General features: G+C 36.7%; 1 protein-coding gene across 1 annotated transcript in view; it reads left to right on the forward strand.

The window, feature by feature from the left end:
• LOC130142524 (guanine nucleotide-binding protein G(q) subunit alpha) overlaps positions 1 to 19,289 on the forward strand; it is a 136,296-nt gene that overhangs the window by 41,201 nt on the left and 75,806 nt on the right. The window contains exon 2 of the mRNA XM_056324646.1: positions 3,083 to 3,267. Within this exon, the coding sequence (XP_056180621.1) occupies positions 3,083 to 3,267 (185 nt within the window). The remainder of the gene's footprint in view (positions 1 to 3,082; positions 3,268 to 19,289) is intronic.

Genomic DNA, 19,289 nt, shown 5'->3' on the forward strand with positions numbered 1-19,289 from the left:
ATTATAACGCAGTTTTCACATAAACAGGATTTTTTTTTCTGAAAGATTTGATGCCACTGTTTAAAAAAAAAAAAAAAAAAAAGCCATACTTGAAATTTCTTTGTATACTTTCCTTGTCAGCAACAATATAAAAATATTTACTTTCTGCCCTTGATCATAACAATCTAAGAGGAACTATCAATGTGAAGTTTTTGTGAGTTCCTGCATGTTGTGCTGAAAATGAACATTTTCACTTCTTGGTAATTTTTGGGCAGCCCTGTAAATTTTAATATTCTTGTGTCATTCATATTCTTTTATCCTGGTTTTGTGAATTTTGTGCTGTAAATTTTACATTATTTCCTTTTTCAATCCTTTTTCAACAGGATAGTTTTTAGGCTGTGCCCCCTGTGCATGTGACACACCATGCAGTTAAGGAGGACTAGAAATTTCTCACTGTTGCTGTGGGCTTAACCAGAAAATTAGTCTTTGGGCAGGCACGTAGTTTTAAGTGTTGACGTGCGGCAGACTGAAGGAAACTTTGAGATGGCTTTAAAAAAGAGAGAGATGTACCATTTTCATATATGTATGGGTAGTTATACATACTTTATATGTATATACAGTATATATTTTTCATATACATATGTATTGAAAAAATACATTAAATTACAGTGTGTGTATCTATATCTTTAGATCTCCAAGTATAATTTTGTTACTGGTCTTTGGCTGACAGTCTTAGTATGGTAACACCCAATTACAGAACCACAAAGCTGAATAAGATGCAGACTTAAGTTTTAGATTCTCCTTTGGATTTTAATTTTGTTTTCCTACCTACTGCAGTTTTTGTAGACTCACTTTCAAGGTGTAAATAATCTGAAATACTGTCTTCTAACATGATCAGATTGCTTTACACCGTGTTTTCTTGCGTGTGATTATCATGTGTGGTATCAATTGCTACCTACACTCCCAGTAAAGATTTAAAAGAATTATAAGCTTTTGTCTTTAAAACATAGCAGATAATCCAAATGTGTTCTTCCTATCTTGATGCTAAATTTGCATTTGGGCATTTGGAAGGAATCTGGATTCCCTAGTAGGGAAGCGTCAGGACCAAAACTGGAAGTCACTTTGTATTCCACTGATTCAGAGGTGTTTGGTGGAAATGATTGCTTTATGCGTTAAAGCAGTATCTTTAGTAAAAGAGTTAATTGTGTCAAAAAGACGTGTCATATACCATTCTGTGCTTTACAGGTTCATGTTGTTCATATTTTTGTATTAAATGTGTGACATAACTTGCAGAAAAGCTGAACAATATTACAGAATTGCTAAAAAATGTGTGGTATAGCACTTCATATATAAGGACATGACTGTTTCATAGGTTTCAGAAAAAGAGAAAAACTCTGGTGGTCTTAAAGGTAGCCTGAATTATTTTTGACAGTGTAATAGTTCTGTATTGTCAAGGCTTGTAATTTTCTACAGTCTTAAGGAAAGTTTGGTAGGTTGGCACACTGGTGGATTGCAGAAGTGTAAAGATCTTACCTCTGATTGTGGTGAACTGGAAGAGAGACAGATTTCATTGACCCAGGATGGTCTGTACTGTATCACCCTTTCCACAAAGATCTGTGCCTGGTTAGCATGAATTTGTCATGTTGTGTGTGGCAAGTTGAGCCCGGTGGCTAGGCAGTGCCCTGCAGAGGTGGCTTGTGCACCTAGGGCTGCACCCCTGACCACAGCACAGGCTGAGGATCCCTGTGATGGCAGAGGGTCAAGCAGGCTTGGTCTCACGTTTCAGCATGAGAGCACATTCTTCATTGCAATAATAATCGCTTTCTCCCCAGAGAAAGTAAAATTGATTGGTATGTAACAGTGTGCTTGATTTTCTGGGAATGTGTATGTAAGGAAGGCTTATGTTAGAAGTTTGTTTTATGTGTGCGGGAAATGGGACTGAAGATTTCAAAATGATGCTTGTGGTAAAGACAAAAGCTTTTAGAGGCTTCCAGCTTAGATTTTTGCCGAGTGTGGTATCGCTGAAATGGTTATGGGTCGCTCCTTTCACCTTGCACTGCACTGCTGTGAAGCACACTTCTCTGATAAGATACCTAAAACATTAGGTAAAAGGGCATGAGGCTGCCTTCATCTTGGGACATGAGTATTATGGTATAAGGCATGAAAGCTTTACAGAAATTATTAAAATAAAACCCAGTCTGAAGGGTAGAAAAGCACAGCAAGCACTGAGCAATGCACTCTGGTGCATGCGTTTGTTTCCTGCAGGGCTGAATTGCTGAGTGAATGCAGGGTTTGTGTGGCTGTGCAACTGCTCATTCTAAATTTCAACTCCTCTTAAGCAAGCAAAGGAATAATATAGGTAAGCTCTTCTAGTCACAGAGGATGAGCTCACTGAATTGGAGCAAAGGAAAAATCTTGTGAGATGTATCCTGTGTGAAATTTCCAACAAGATCTTAACTTTACATTCACAAATAGTCAGAAATGCTTATTAACAAACTAGTTTTAATACAAAGATGGGAAGAAATTTAAAGGAAGGAAGGAATGACTGCCCATTAATGGATATGAACCAAATTTTAATTGAGGCATATCACGTGATTCTGAGGTTAAGGTTTGCAGGGCTGAAATTGTTACACTACTTGCTTTTAAAAAGAAAACCACTAAAAAACCAGACCAAAACACAAACATATCTATTGGTTGTACACGTCCTATCATAATGTCCTGAAGGTTGGCCAAGGAATTTGAAGTTTTTTCTTTCTTCCTGAATTTTTGTGATAAAACATCTCATAGTGATTACCTGAAGTTAGATGTTTTGGACAGTTACACCTTCAATAATGGAAGTTTTTAAATATGCAGTCATATACGTATATTTTTGAGTTTAGTTTTATTCAGTAATTTAGTTATTAAATCAAAATACAAGTTTTAATTCAGTAGTTCTTCAGTTGCTACTGATGCTGCTGTTAGACACTGAACCGGTCCTTGTAGTTACCTTGCAAACAGCCCTTGGCACTGTTCAACCCTGCACTAAACAAGCTGTCAGCACTGTGCAAAAAAAGTCATGTTTGTATCCATTGGCTAAAGCGTGTCCTTCTTACTTGTCTTGCAGGCACAGGAGAGAGTGGCAAAAGCACGTTTATCAAGCAGATGAGAATCATTCATGGATCAGGTTACTCTGATGAAGACAAAAGGGGCTTTACAAAACTGGTGTACCAGAATATATTTACAGCAATGCAGGCCATGATCAGAGCCATGGATACCCTCAAAATCCCATACAAGTATGAACATAACAAGGTGAGATTTTTGTTTATTTTTGAAGCTGAAGCTTTTCTTCTTTTTATTTTAGGAAACCTACTGAAGGTCTCTAAAAAAATTACATCACACAAATTATACTCAAAGCTTAGAAGAAAAGGGCATCTTCAGTCCTGTCTTTAGCTAGCTCTCTGCCCTTTTTGCTACTTTGACAACACAAAGTTGCTGCTTTTAACAAGAGAGAGCTGCTCTTAACAAGATGCCTGAGGGGTTTTGTCACAGGGCAGAGGTTTAATGGCAGGCTGCTATTTGACTGTGACTTCAGTTACCCCTTGTCTTTTCCTGCCAGGCCATGCTTTGGCCAGAGCACAGTTAAACCATTCATCTGATCTGTGGGAGAACCTTACTGCTTAAGGTTTGCCATTAACATTATGTGTGGAAAAAATTCAAATTATTAGAAAAATAGGTGGGGATACCTGTTTGTGTGTGAACATATTGGGAAATAAAATTCTTGAAGCAAGACCTTAGAACAGTCAGATTCCTCTAAGAATGATGCTGTTATTGAAATTTAAAAGGACAAAATACATTTGAAATGTTTGGAAGGTTCATCTCCGACTAGCCTGACTTCTTTGCAATGTTTTGGTTTTTTTTTTTTTTTTTTTTTTTTTTGTATTTACATTTTAAAAGAAAGGTAAGGAAAATAATTTAAACATTCCAAGAAGGAGAGCAAAATGTGTAATATTTACTTGAATACATGGTAAGGCACAGGATTACATAGCTATATCTCCCACTTCTTGTCACAGGAGTGGAACAACTTTGATAACAGTTCCTGAGAACTTGCTGTGATTTTTACTGTTGAGCCAGTATCAGTAACGTTGTCAGATGGGGGGTTTAAGATCTCTCACAAGTGGAGAGCTTACCTTTCTTTCAAGATTGTGGAAGAGTAATGATAATTTAGTAATCCTGGATGAATACAACAATTCAGTAATTCTGGATGGAAATAATACTTTCTCTAATAGATTACTCAAAAGTTCTTTTACTCCAATATTTTTTTTAAATATCAGAAACTATTAAAGAGCAAGGACATCTATGGTAAAGAAGTAAGCTGCCATTAACTGGGGAAGACAGGATGAAATAAACTTGTATTAAGATGAAAATCTTTTGTGTCTACATTTATGAAGTTTAATTATTGGAATTGAACTGCTGTATGTGTTTTAAGATATTTAATTTAGAAGTAGGAAAGATAAAGCTTATTACCAGGTTAAAGAAGAGTTCTTTCCCAATTTGCATCTGCCAGAGTCATTGCAGTTGATCATCCCTTTGTTGGTGATGTAATGTTACAATAGCCAGAGTCTTGTAGGAGCCTGGATTTATGCAGTGGGAAGTCAGGAGGATCCTGTAGGTTAAAATCCATATTGTTAACCTTTTGTATTGGTGGGTGGGGTTTTTTGTGTACATGGAAAAAAATTGAAAAAATTGTCCTAATTGGTAAAAGAGACTGTTGAACTTCCTAGTCTGACTGCATACTGGAGCTGTCTAGTTTCCCCTCATCCCTCATGAATCAAAATAAAATGTGTAATTAGTATTAAAAAGAAAACTGCTTTTCTATGTGTATTTCAGGCTTTTGGCTCCATGTTTTTGCTGTGCTCAAAGCATATAGCATAATGACCTGAAAAGTCAGTTGATGGTGAAGCACAATCATTTTTCTTCAAAATTGGTACTGATTGGCACTTTGCCATAGGATCTGGAAGTCCTAATCATAAACCAGGCATTTTTTTCCTTGTATTATACTATGGAGTGTGTGTTCTATAGTTTTCCATAGTTACTATGAGTGCTGAATTTATATACTGTTTTTATATAGTTGCAGTGTGCAGTGAGTTGGTTAGGTTTTCATACATATGTATACGCATGGCCAGAGCTGTTCACTTTGTCTACATAGAAATCACTTTCCTAAAGGTAGAAGTCTGTCTTTGTGCTCAGCACCTTCACAAGCATTCCCATCAGTTTATAATAGGGCTACAGGCAGAGCAAAATGGAATCACCAGCTGACAGGGTCTCAAGGCAATTCCTGTACAAATTCCTTCTAAAATACATGGGAAACCAAACTTGCTGCAACATCACACCAGAATAGAGAAGATTGTGGCCTGCTACATTTGTGCTTTGTGTACAAGGTCACTTTAAAGCAGTGAACACCAATCAATTGGTTAATGTGCTCCTTTTTTTTAAAGGCAGTTGAAAACAAACTCATTAGCCTAGCAGTCTAGAAAACACAGGAAGGGCACTTCCTATTAATTTGAATCTCCTATCAGGAAGTCCTATCTCTGGAGAGAATATTTCGAAGTTTGAGTAACAGCATATTTTTAGCACAGTAGTTGTTTTTTGCACAATAGTTTAGAAAACTGCAGTTCAGGCTGGTATTGATGTGGCTGGGCCTAAAGAAGAGTGGCTGCTTTAGTCAAATTCTTCATGTTCTGCGATACTCTTAAGGGCTACTGTTGAAATGTTTTTTTTCTTACTGTACCAATTTTCTTGCCTTTAACTAGGAGTTATTAAAATCGGTGTGTTTCAAATCTCTGCTATGGAATTTGAACTGCTGTCATAGAAAAAAAATAGTTAAGTAGGCTAGTTGCAATCTGTGTGGTGTACAATATCACATTTAGTTGGGGTTGTTTTAATATAATCACTGTAGCAAGAGGCAAGTTTGAAGTTTAGCAAGTTCTTGTGGAATATGTTGGCTTCACAGTCACCAACATAAGCAAAGAGGCAAAGACTGAAATGTGTTGTCCTATATTATAATAATCTAGGCTGTTCTGAAAGATTTATTGTCAGTGTAGTGAAAGTCAACTGAGAAGTGTAACTATAGTGTTTAGAATGCAGTATCTCAGAACCGATGATAGAGCATTATAACATGAAAGACATTTCTTTTTTGTGTTAAACTTCAGAATATGAGCTCTACTGAGGTTTAAGATAATGGATGAGGGTGATCTCTTCTCTTAGGAATTTGTCATAGGAAATGGTGGCTTATGGACTGGGTTTTAGTTTCCTTTCGGGTAAATGTTCTTGTGCTTCCGTTACTTTTTTTTTAACGAGAAGTTGTTAAGTTTTCATGTGGCTCTTGAATTTTAGGGTAAGAAGTATTTTATGAAATACGGGAAAGCCTTAGTTTTTATAAAAATGTTTACAAGCAATTCTCAAATTTGTCTGGTTTTGCAGAATTTTGTGAGTGTACAGTGCTAACTCATGTGCAACCACAGGTAATCCGAATGCACATTTTAAAAAAACCTAAAATACAGGTTTATGTTTTTTATAATTTGTCTTTTTGGAAAGCTGAACTGTGTATCCATGCTTCTGTCATTCCTTTCAAATACTGAAATAAGACGACTGTTCATTTTAATCTTCTAAATTCTCACATCTTCAGTGTTCTTCAGAATGGCTTAGAAGCCTTTCCTTAAGATAATGTAGTGTCCATTTCTCCTTTTCTATCCTTTTTTTTTTTCCCCATGTCCCATATTGCTGAAGGTGGGGAGTACACATGGGTGGCTTCCCCCTGCCCCCCCCCCCCCCCAATCTATTACTATACTAAACAAATAAATTATTACTGTACTAAACACTGACTTCCACTGTTGCCCCAGACTGTTCCCTTTCAGTGTAACTTCCAAAAGACAGTCGCCTCTCTGCTCTAGCGAGCAACAGTATCAGGAAGGTGTCACTCCATGGTGATTACAGGCAGGAAATCTTACTTGAATCCCATGCCCATAATTTCCTGTGAGACTTCTTAAATATTCATAACAAGATAACTGATGTGAGTAACGGTAATAGAAAAGGCTAAAAGAAAGTTTTTAAAGAGGCTGAAAACATAAAAGCTAGTTTTATTGTACAATAGACATCTGCTGTTAAGTTTCTAAGATCGCTTTCTGTGGAACTTGTTTCTGTATTTATGCCTGTTTCCTTTGGGGAATATTTTGCAGTAAAAATAAGCAGATATGGGAAATGCTTTCAGAGTCCAAAATCTTACTGGCATTATCTTCAAGTCCATGTTTACCTTGTTAGCTCGTTTGTAATAAGTCAGACAAATCCACTGGAGCAAATAAATAAAAATACAGACAGAAGCAGGACAACAGGAGCAGGTATGGAGTGAGCCTGTATAAATTTTTATCTTGGAAGAGCAGTTGAGGGTGTTAGTGTTCTGGATCTCTTGGGTGAAATTTGATACTGAACAAACCTAGATTGGAAGAAAGAGCCTTCTGCAGATACCTCACCTAATATATGAAGAGTATGAAGGACTGAATCCAGAACAGCAGTGTGCAAACACTGAGAGGGTTATTGAGTGTCAAACGATGCAGAATAAGAGGAATTGCTGGCCTTTTAGCGAGATATGCTTTTAGGTTTTGCTGGTTTGTTTAGGTTTTTTTTAAAGCAAGAATGATGTTCTTGGGATGGTGAAACAAAGTACTAGTTTGGAGCAGGGATAATCAAGCAGCTCTTCAAGCAGATGGAGAAACCTGAATGGTGTCATCTGCATAAGCAGTATTCTGCAGCATCTCAAAACCTGGAACAGGGGGCTTAACGAAGGTTACAAGAAAAAGAGATTAAAGAGTTAAATGCTTCTAATACCAGGAAGTTCCAGATGCATTATTTTGGCAAGAAATAGATCACTGCAGAGCCAGCCAACATGCAAGAGAGTATAGCTAGATTTAAAATACCACTGTCTTCTAACAAGATGTATTGAGATACAGCAACTGAGGATAGCGTGTTCTTTTCAGGAGCCATAATGTGAGGTAAAACCTGTCTCCTTGATAGCCATGTTTCCTCCTGTGAAAACATTGACCAGTGAGCTTTAGGGGCTCCAGTAAAGCCGTGAAAAATTTCCTCCTGAGAACTTCATCAAGAGCCCTTCATGAGCACTTCAACAATCCTAACTAGATCCCAGCTTCTCACCAGCTGTCTGTCTTGTCTTTTTGTCAGTCTCCATCATTTACTCTTCTCATGCCTTGCCTTTCTGTCTGCCACCTCTCCAGTCTTATGTACATTTGGCCTCAGCAGGTCTCTACTTAACTGTGGCCTTACCATTTTTCCTGCTTTCTGCTGTTTTCTTTCTTCTCCTTTACATTTGCATAAAATCTAAAAAAAAAAAACCCCAAACGCCATACCTGTAGTGATTTACATCCTGTCCTCTTTCTGCCAGTTCACTTAATTCATTTGTTTGTTCTCTGTTTAGAGCAGAGGTCTCTTGCATTTGTCTGGATTGCTCCTGTGAATTTGCAAGTTGCTTGTTTCCTCTCTTGTATTCTGCTTAACTGCTGTTTCATACTTCACCCCAGCAGAAGTGTGAGTTTTAGAAATTTTTCCAAGTGTGGGGAAAAAACGATTGTGTATCAGAAGTAAGCTAGACAAACACGGTTGAGTATTTCCACAAAGAGCTGAGACTATTGTCATTTAAAATAAACAGATAAATGAACTCTCTTCCTTTCCCCAGTAAAATAATAGGTAGCTTCACCAATATGAAATGAGGAAACTGTCTTAGTTTGCAGTTTAGCATAAATGTGAAAACTAAATTTTAGCTACTCTTTTTGCAGAACAGTAAGATTTCTTCCTTCCTCCTTTTATATTTTATTTTAAATGAAGCTCTTTAATTTTTTTAAATACAACATTTTAAGTGTTTAACTGCTCTTTGTTAATGGGAAGTGGTAAGTCTCATACAAAAACACTCATGTGGGCCATGATCTGTTTTATCTTTCCACCATTTTAATGTTTCTGCTAGTGTGGAGAACAAATGGGTGGTAATAATGCTAGTGGATTCCTGTGGATTTTGTGATCATAAACTGGACAAAGGACCATAAATACAGGAAAACAGGCTTCTAGTATTTTAGGTTTCCTTTTTTTCTGACAGTATTGTTCCACTAGTATTTTAGGTTTCCTTTTTTTCTGACAGTTTTGTTCCAAATGTTTGTTAGTTAGTTTTGCTTGAAGAGCATATTGTGTGTCTGAAAGGAAATGCTCAGGTGAGCATGTCTTGACAATGAAGATGTAAAATACACTCAGCGCAACTTTTGTGTGTAATAGGAGTTTAGTGTATTTTTGGAATGGTTCTGACTTTCTCCATAGTTAATAACAGTTGTGTAAATACAGGTATTTATACAATATAATTTTATACAGAAAATATATAAATATAGACATTTACAAGTATTTCCTAGAAGAAAATATTTAACAGTAATAGCTTCCTTATTATTTCATTCGTTTTTACAGGAGACATGCTAAGGTTATCCAGCATTTATTTCTGAAGTAATTTCAGATTGCAGTATTTTTGTTATATTTTCCTCTGAATCTACGAAAATATTTCCTTCCCACAGCAAACTTTTCTGGGGAACTCAGACCCAGTTATGTTCTAGTTATATTTATGTAGAATGACTAAAAGTTATTGAAATCTCATGTCTTCATTGTTGATTTCTAGTAATATGCAAAAGTTGCTTGAAATAAGGTTTGCTGCAATGGATTAAGAAAACTTCAGCTAAAATGGACCAAAGTTTTCTGCATGTTTTGTCAGTCTGTTCAGTTTGCACTTCCTGTGTGGTAAAAGTTACAGCATCTGAGATGCAATAATTCTTTTTCTTAAAATAAAATTCAGCTTCGGCTTAGAAAATATACTAATTCATGTTAAGCGAAAGTGTTGTTTTAAAAAAACGTAGCACCCCCCCCCCCCCCCCTTTTTTTTCTCAAGTGTAATTTGTTTTGTATTATAAGATGTATTGCCTGGTAGAGGTATTCACATAATTCCTTCCATCACATCCATTCTTTACTTTTTCTGAAAGGTTATTTTGCTCTTTTTCTCTCTCTGATTAAAGTTGGTATAAAGTCTGCAGAGGAGGAGTTGATACATATTCAGCCTTCATCAATCCAGTCACATGCCTGCTTGTTTTCAGACTGTGGGCCCATGTCGACATTGTATTCACTTTGGGTGATTGCATACAGGTGAGGCATGAGGCAAGAGTGCAGTGTTTTGCTTCTGGAAGAGGAGGTTGGCAAAGGCAAATCTAAGCATGACATCAGTTGCGTTATGTGTTAATGTTTTTTCTAATACCTTTATAACAATCAGGGCTGTGGTTGCATCTTTTAGCTTTGGCAAAAAAAAGTGTATAGATCTTGACTGTCCTTTTTTTAGTGTTATGGTGGACTTAAGATACTGGGTAGGTAGGAAAATAATTTATTGTGGGCAAGTTATTTCTGTGAACAGTCTCAAGCATGGCAAAAGGGAGCTTAATATTGGGTTGGAGGGGTAGTAACAACCAAGAGTTGCTTTTAATCCTTCCTAACATTTTTCTAACTCTCACATGTCTCTCCATGGCCTTAGTTCCTATCATGTATAAGAGTTTGTGGGTGCTTGGATGAGGCAGGTGATACTGTGGAAGAGTTGTTATGATTAAAGTTTTTCCTTGTTAATTAAGGTTGTTTCATGATGATGACTTTACATTTTTCGTGATGTGATCTATCACCCAGAGTTAAAATTTGGCTTATTTTTTAGTTATTAAACTTCTAAGCCAGTTTGTAGATACATTATAATAGTAGTTTGCATGTGACTTATTTTGCTAGTTTGGAGTAATTTGTGTTTGGAGATGCTCTATTTTTGGCTATTTTTTGTTTGGCAAGCTGTGACCGCTGGTTTAAGTTTAAGAACTTAAGCTTTCTGTATGTGTTCTTGTGTGTACAGGAGGTAGATGAGTGCACTTGATGTGTGAAGATGTTCTTTGCATTTGGTCTCCTGTCTTTATCTAGCTATTTTTTTCAGCCCTAAACAAAATGCTGCCAGTTGTACAGGTTGGATGAGAAGGTAATTGCCTATCACTGGAGCGTGAAGAAGACTTGGGGATGTGGAGAAACACAGTAGCAGCCATTACTTATTTAAATGCTTCAAGGATCATTTAAAGCAGAAATCTGCTGAGTAGGGAAACAGTCAGTAGTTTTTACACCTACAGGATTCACTAAGTATTCTCTCACACTACACTGACAACTTGTAGTTGTGCAGAAACAGGATTTGTGGCCCAGGTAAGAATGTTAAGAATTTTTCTGATATATAGCACTTTTCTGCATTTTACTAAAATACTGCTTTTGAAGTGAGTATAGATGCAAAGGTAGTATTAATTACCGGTGTACTTTTTCAGTACTGAAAAATAATATATAGTTTGGATTGGCAGATTTTTTTTTTGTTGCTTTTGTTTTTAACTGGGTTTCTTTTGTTAAGGGTATCAGTTCAAGATGATACTCCATGAAAAACTATATTTCTGTGTCTTAAGCCATTACAGTGTATGTACAAATATCATTTGAGAATAAAACTAAAGCCAAAATACTTAGTTGTACCAGCCTCTGAAAGCTAAATGCACTTTCTAAAGGCACCCATCACAATCAAATAGGAAGAATCTTGTGGAACTTTAAGCTCTGAGAGGGTAGGATTTTTTGCCTTCCCCCATGTCAAAAGATAAAACTCTGATTTCTGGGACAGTATGGTTTTGAGAAACTTCTAATGTACATTTTTACAGGATTCCTTTGACCCTATGCATTTTTTTTAAAGCTGCTTTCATTCAAACTCTGGATCACAAAAAGACTTCTTGAAAGCTGAAATCTTTTGCAGTAAAGTTTTAATTACTTTTCCTCATAAACCTAGACCTTTATGGGTTTCTTTTAGTTATTTTTTTCCTCCTTTTCTTTCTTTTATTTTCTTTGTTACTAGAACTTTTAAATACTACCTTGACCTTTGAAAAGTTGAAAGAGTAAAAATGAAGGATTGAAAATAAAGCTACTCAAAACAGTGCAAAATCATACCGGATATTATAAGTTCTTCACAGACAGTAGTCAGCAAATAAAAAGAAGAGCACAGGGCATAATGAAATGTGGTGGCATTTTTCAGAAATATTCCAAGGATTTATAATTCAATTTTGCAGTAGCAATTTGGGGAAGAAATTAGCTTAAGTACTTTCTTTTTTGAAGCAGCTGTTGGTATTGGAGTGAGACATTACTAAAAGACATGAAGAATGTTTGAGTAGTGCATGTATGTGCTGTAGTATATGTAGTATAAAATGGATTTGTATTAAAGAAGTTGGAGTTACTTGTCTGATTGAAACTTGCTCATAAGGGAAGCTGTATAAGGATATGTATAAGAAACTGAGTAATGCATGAATGGACAGATCTGAGATGTTTTAGAAGAGCCTGCACAATGAAAATAAGTGAGGTATTTCTGCAAGGAAGAGCATAGACTCTGCAGGTGGTTTCTCAAATATGGTCAGGAAGTTTCTAACGAGACTTTTGCGATCTAGAGAGAGAGTATGTCTTTGTGTAAGCTTGTTAGTTTTTAGAAGCTTGTTCTTTTAGATTCTGTGTAGTAAGAGCAGTGTTGTGTATAGTTCATTCACTGCTTGCAACCCAAGTCTTCCTGCTCTTCCAGAAGAATGTAAACACCTGTCAGCAGTTCTCTGCTGAGTCTTGGAATTTCTGGAATTTCATCTGTGTGTAGTTCTAGTGCCACTGACCAGAAGAACAAATTATGTGACCTTATTATTAGACTCATTGTGAAAAGCCTCATTGCAAACAAAAAATTCTTCTGCAGGGCAGTATTTATAAATAAAACCATCCTAATCAGACAGGGGCATGGCAGTACAGCCTTGTAGCACGTGTCTTTGTGATAAACAGTGACTTGCGCTGGCTGCCCTTGCCATAGTGAAGTATTCATTCCTGCACTGCAAAATGTTTTAAACACCAACTCCCTCCTGTGAAAAACTATGTAACTTTTCCTCATCTGTGTTGCAGAAAAGAAACCTACATTTTAAAGAAGTAGATCTAGGAGGAGGAGCTAGTAGATCTAGTAGAGGAGCTAATTATTAAGGACTGAATGAAGCTCTCCTTCACTAGCTCTGCTGTTTCCTGATTCCAGTGGGGTGTGTATGCTTTTACTGGTATGTTTCTGCCTATCTGCCCCCTTTTGGACACTCATCATCTTTTGTGGTCTTCCTGTAGAGCTTCCTGTGCACTGCTGTCTGATGATACCATATGAATCAGCAATGTGGGTGGTATTTTGCCCATCTGAAAAATAAGAAAACCGCAACAAATAATGCTTTTAATTTTTCTTTATTGAAGTCAGTACTATTGACAGTTACTTTCTTAATTTGCATTGGGATGCACTTCTATGATCCAGCAGGTCTTTTGCAACTTATCATCTACTGACTAGGATATGCAGTAGAAAATAACCTCTTATGAACACATTCCAAGCAGATGTTATAACCATCTGTGTCTACTGAGACAGACACCATCTACAGAAGCCTTGCCAACATAGAATGCAATCAAATTCTGGCTGTTCAACATTTTAATGCAATTTTTTATTGTGTCCTGCGTTGCTGGTCCAAACTACATGAGAATTAGATTTTACAAATTCTTTCCTGTTGGGAAAACAATGATAATTAGATTTCTCATATGAAGGTACCACAATGAGAGGAAATGTAAATAAATATGCCTTGGAGGGAGGTTGGTAGAAGTGTGTGTTAGGAGAGTGATGCAGTTGGTATGTAGACTGGGTTGTGAAGAACCTACTTTTAAAGTAAGGGTTAGTCCCTGAAGATAGTTTTGTTTACTAATGTTTCTTCAGTGTTCAGATGGTCTCATTAAGTCATTATTCTTTGAACATGACACAGTTATTTCTCAATAGGGTACCAAATAAGCTTTTTCCCTAAACACCTTTTTTTTTTATTCCCTCCCCCCCCCCCCCCCCTCCATTCTAGATTTGGTGATTAGATCTTTTTCTTTCTGTTAAGGTTTGTATTTCTTTTTGTCTTTTTCTTGGGAATTCTCCCAATGAGATCTTAGCGCAGTTCTGTTCTGCTGAAGAGTGTAAGAGGAGGATAACGAGAACTGTTGTGCTGCTGGGTTTTTTACCTGATTCTCATGCTCCTTTTGAACTTTTACACTTCTTGAAATTTAGTAAGTTTCTTAGGAGAGTCTTAGTTTTCTCCAGCATGGAGATCCAATATGGATCATGGAATTAACCATATGGGATTGTTACTTGACATGGCTACATATGACTGAATAAAATGTGGTTAAGGTGGTTGTGGAGTAGAGACTTCCTGGTTTAGTTACATTTTCCAGCACCCACTTCTAAGAGACAGGGTTATGCCAGCTGCAGAGTTCCAGGGAATTTTATTACAGTGCTTGTTAAAAGTAAGTACTTCCAAGTGGCTGAGGAACCAAACAGAAAGCAATGCCATAATTTTGGGTTTGCAGTTGGCGGCATTGCACAAAATATAAAACATCCCTTCTATAAGCTACATGACAAGAAGGGACAGTAACTATCTCTTCCTTAAAATGAGTAGAAATGTAATGCATACTTTTAATATGAAGTAATTTTGTCTTAGAAACTCGAGTTCATAGATACTTTGGAAGGCTAAAGGAAAATGTGCTTAACCAGAACCCTACCACACCCAAAATTCAGACATCTGTATTTGTCTCAATCTCTTAATTATGCCTCACTCTATCAGCAGATGAATTTAATGAAAGTAACAGGGGAAGATCTTCACTGGTACAATATGTTATGGTTGCCAGCACTGTTACAGTTCAGTAACATTCAGCATTTTTTTGTGCACTTCATATAATTTTTTTTCCTCAGCACAAACAATTACAGAATAAGGGAAAGGCAAGCTCATGGCCCTTAAAGTGTTTTTTTCTGTTTCAAGGGAATCTTGCCATTCTGAGCGTTTGTGCTGTCTTTCATCCTCTTACACGATCTTGCTGTGCAGAGACCTGGGCTGTTAAAAGACCAGTGGGTAGGTCTGAAATATTAATAACTGGACCTTAAATTGAAGAACAGTGCTGAAAAAGAGCTCAAAGCTGTTGTTGGGAGGCTGTTATGTTGGACTGTGGCTCCGTTCATTGGCCCAGCTTCTGTACCACTTGCCCCACTCTCATCATGAGCTGTTGCAGGATGGACCTGCGTCCACTGTACAGCATGGAGTCATGAATGGAGAGCACTGGTAGCATGCCCAGGACACGCTGCCATGGATCACCATGAGTTACACAGTCTCTGAGCTAGATTCTCTCTCACCCATGTGCAGTAGGCTGTAGGGATCCTGTCTTCAATCCCTCACTTTTACTGTCTCATGTGGCCATGAGAAAGTCAGTTTTACCGGAGGTGTTGAAAATGCTTGGATCAACCTGGGTAATTTGGTCTAAATACGCTATAGTAGTGCCTTAATTTGGTTTACTGGCTTAATTTACTTAATTTTAATAGCTAGTATAACTACCAATTAGTAAATTGAAGCACCCTATCTAAGAACCCAAGTGTGGATCTTGGACAGGATTCCAAAGCATTTAAGTTAACATTAATGTTATTTACTTAAAGATAGAAAACTTCCAAGCAGATTCATTTGCTTAATGGCAATTGTCTTTTTCTGTCTTTTTGACCTCTATATTAAACAAAACTGTTTCCTCCCTTTATAACATCATTGTACCATATGTTAATCCTGCTAGTTTGGTGTTGCTTCAAAACCTGTATGATTGCAGAAATGAATGCTTAACGCTTTTCTCCTGCACCCCCCCTTCCCTGCCCCAGCCCCATGCTGCCTGCCACCCCCAAACCCCACACCACCCTCTCGCTTTATTAAGTGTTTTGAGTTTATATTGCTTAGCTAGCTTTCAGGGTTTGACCTCAGACCTAACATGCGGCAATAAAACATTGTAGAAAATGTCAGTAAGATAGCCTTTTTGGGGGTGATTTTTAATGTACCTTTATTCAGTGCCTTCTCAGATATAGCGGGGAATTAAATACGCCTTCCACTTGTTAAAACAAGAAACAAACTTTTCCCTAAGCTAAGAAAGTGGTCTACCTGAAGCTAAAGTAAGCAACTGAAGTTTTGCTACCAGGTCTCATTTCTTTCATACCTGATTTTTTTGTTGAAGACTTCTTTTCTTTTTAATTTGCAGATGTTGATATTGCTTATTTGTCACCAAAACCAGGGTAGAAAAATCCTTTTTGTTCCTGGTAAAAAATGACAAACATTTTATTCTTTGTTTTGAGATTGAAGGTGTAAACTGTTGCCTGTGCAGAAATTTTCTCTGTTCACTGGTCTGTGGACAGGAATTTCACACATTGTCAGGATGGGGCTTTTTGGTTTTCTGAGATGTGTTTGTTTGTTATTTTTTAATCTTGGCAAAGTTACTTTTAAGAAGTGAAATCCTGTGTTCTGGATATTAAGCAGCAGTGATTTAACTAGAATTCAATTTGTAAGTAAGGCAATTTATAAAGAACTTTGCTTCAAAGATACTTTTATTTTAGTATTGGTTATATAAAAAGCAGGAAAAGAGATGCTAGCTTCAACAAATGCAGTTTTTCTCTGAAAAATCAAAAGACAAGCTGCAGTAAATTTCCTTTAATTGGATGAAATTAATGCTGCCTCTTCTGGCATCAGTTCTTTTAAATATTTAAAAAGAAAATCTCTACTCTTTGCTGACTTATGTTTGACAGCATTTTAAAGCTTTTTCTAATAGGTTGCTAATTGTACTAGCATTTTGTAGACACAGGTAAGGGCTTTTGATGTCCATGTTTTTATTGCTGAAGCTGGATTCAACAAGAGGACACATAACTGAGCAGCTAATTCCACTTTCACTGACTCTCTCTGTCCTTTTTTCTTCTTTTTTTATTTTATTAATAGGGTTAGCAAATCTGTCTTCTGTGAGAAGTTGTAACAAATGAGTCCTAATTTTGGAAACTGCAGGACTGTGCATAGTCAATTTGTAATGAATAAATGCTAACTCTTTCTGTCATCATCCTTCCCCATCCCTACCCCTGCATTACTACCTCTTCTCCGCTTTTTAATGCACTTACTTGCTTTTTAACATTCCACTATCATTGTTGCAATTACATGAAAACAGGATAGGTTTTTGCAACTGAATAAAATTAAAATATAACAATTAGGAAGGCAAAGCTTATTTGCCTTGTCTTCCAGCTCTTCTAATTGAATGCTGTTAACAGAAGTGGATGCCCCACAGATAGATGGACAGTGAAAGTGTAGTGAGACTTCTGAGAAGATACCTCTTTTTAATTGCACCACCAGCCTCGCTTAAAAAAGAATCTGATTCAGCTAACCTGTGTTTTTCTCCATGGTCTTGTGAGTGTTGAAATGCAGTATGTATTGATAGGGCATTTGACTTCCATACACATAGTACACTGGCACAAACATACATCATCTAGTCTGTAGGTCAGCTAAACTGGATGCACTGATGGAGTGGGGTACACAATGCATGCAGGCTAAGCTGCTTCCAGCAGAAAGAGAGCTTGGCTCAAGAATTTTTCCTTGGTAAATGGTAAAAATGTTTAAAAGCCCCATTTTTTACATCTTTAATCTCTGGTTACTTACTTGTCATTTATGGGTCTTCTTAATGAACACCCCGCTACCACTCCAGACCAGCAGCCTGTGGTTCAGGTGCCATGTGATTTGTGTGCAGTTAGCAGGAATGGGTAGTTCACCCCAGAGCTTTCTCCTGTGGAAACCCCTTTGCCTCTGATTTTCTACAGATTATTTGCTGTAGAAGTTAGTCTTGGCAGTTGAGTAGTATTTAGCCACTCATCCAGGAGCCACAGTACCTGCATTTCAGATTAGACAGAGGTAGTAAAAGAATTTCCCACTGATTTTCCTCAACAAAACAATAAAGATGAAAGATGTAGTTGAAATTGTAACCAAAAATGTAAATGCACTTTCAATTTATTTACTCTGCAGGTACCTTCCTCTTTACATGAAGCATCCTTCCAAGCATGTTTTACAAGTCTAGTGGAAGTCCTAATGTAATAACCTTTTTAAAAAAAGCATAAAACAAGTATTCAAAGAAATCTTTAACCTTTGTAGTATAAACTAGTATAGACTATATATATATAAACTAGTTTATATATATATAAACTATATAGTTATGGGACAAATCTAGTATAGAACTAGATTTGGCCCCTAACTGTTTTTCTTTTTCTTCCCTAAGGGCGTTTATGACTCAGCATTAATTATGGTGGGTCCAGTGGTTGTCCTCTTAATCATGTCCATGAGCACTTCCTCAAACTAATACCAGATTATTCTTGTAAGAATTCATGAGTATGAATGAAGATTGCATAATTGGGCTCAGTTATTTGAAATGTTTAAAAGACAGGTCTCTAACTGATTGTCTTCCTTGACATATAAATATTTTAATATATTTATATATGACATATAAATATAAATTTTATATTTATAAATATAATTAAATATACTTGAAATAATATATTTGATGCTTTGTTTCCCTAATCATATAAATCCATGTCCTTAAGTTTGTGCTGCTTTACTCCCTCTTTTCCCTTGTTTCTGCTAGCTGTGAAGGGGGAGAGGAGGCGGGGGGAGAATTAACATCTCAAGTCATGTTGCCTGAGCTGATTAATTTTAGTCCTTTTCTAAGGATGTAACTACTGAAAAATTGTTTCCCTTTTAATTAAGTGGTAAAGAAAAAAGTGAATGTTTACTAACAGGATTTTTTTTAATTTAAAAAAGTCTATATAGACAGCAATTCTTTATGGGGATCCTTCCCCAGAAACACATTGCTTCCAGAACAATGCTCCCTTGGGTTTAGGTTTGGCTACTTGATGGCAAGCAAATTAGGGATAACTAATGTTACTTAATACATACTTGGGTTATTCATGAGTCACTGTGTAGTTAATTGTGTTCTTTTTTTTGTCTGTTTTGTTCATTACTTTTCAATCTCCTAACTGTGCAGTGAAAACTTACTGTAGGCATTGATTGAATTAAATCTTGTAACAGTGAGTAAATTATATAATTTCAGTACGTTGCTTCTTTTTTTTTTCTTCTTCTTTTCCTGTTGTTGCTCCTGAGGCTCTAACTAAATGGTGGATCTGTGCAGCCAGTAGCTGAATTAAGTGGGAGGGATTTGCTGGTTACCTGGCAAAGTCATGCACTTTCTGGCAGTTGCAACTTCCGTACCAGTTAGCTTTGACTCTCATCTTTGGAGACTTTTCACACCTATTCCACTTAACAGGGAGACTAAACCTAGTAAGCCAGATT

The sequence above is a fragment of the Falco biarmicus genome, chromosome Z (genome assembly GCF_023638135.1).
Source record: "Falco biarmicus isolate bFalBia1 chromosome Z, bFalBia1.pri, whole genome shotgun sequence".
Taxonomy (NCBI): Eukaryota; Metazoa; Chordata; class Aves; order Falconiformes; family Falconidae; genus Falco; species Falco biarmicus.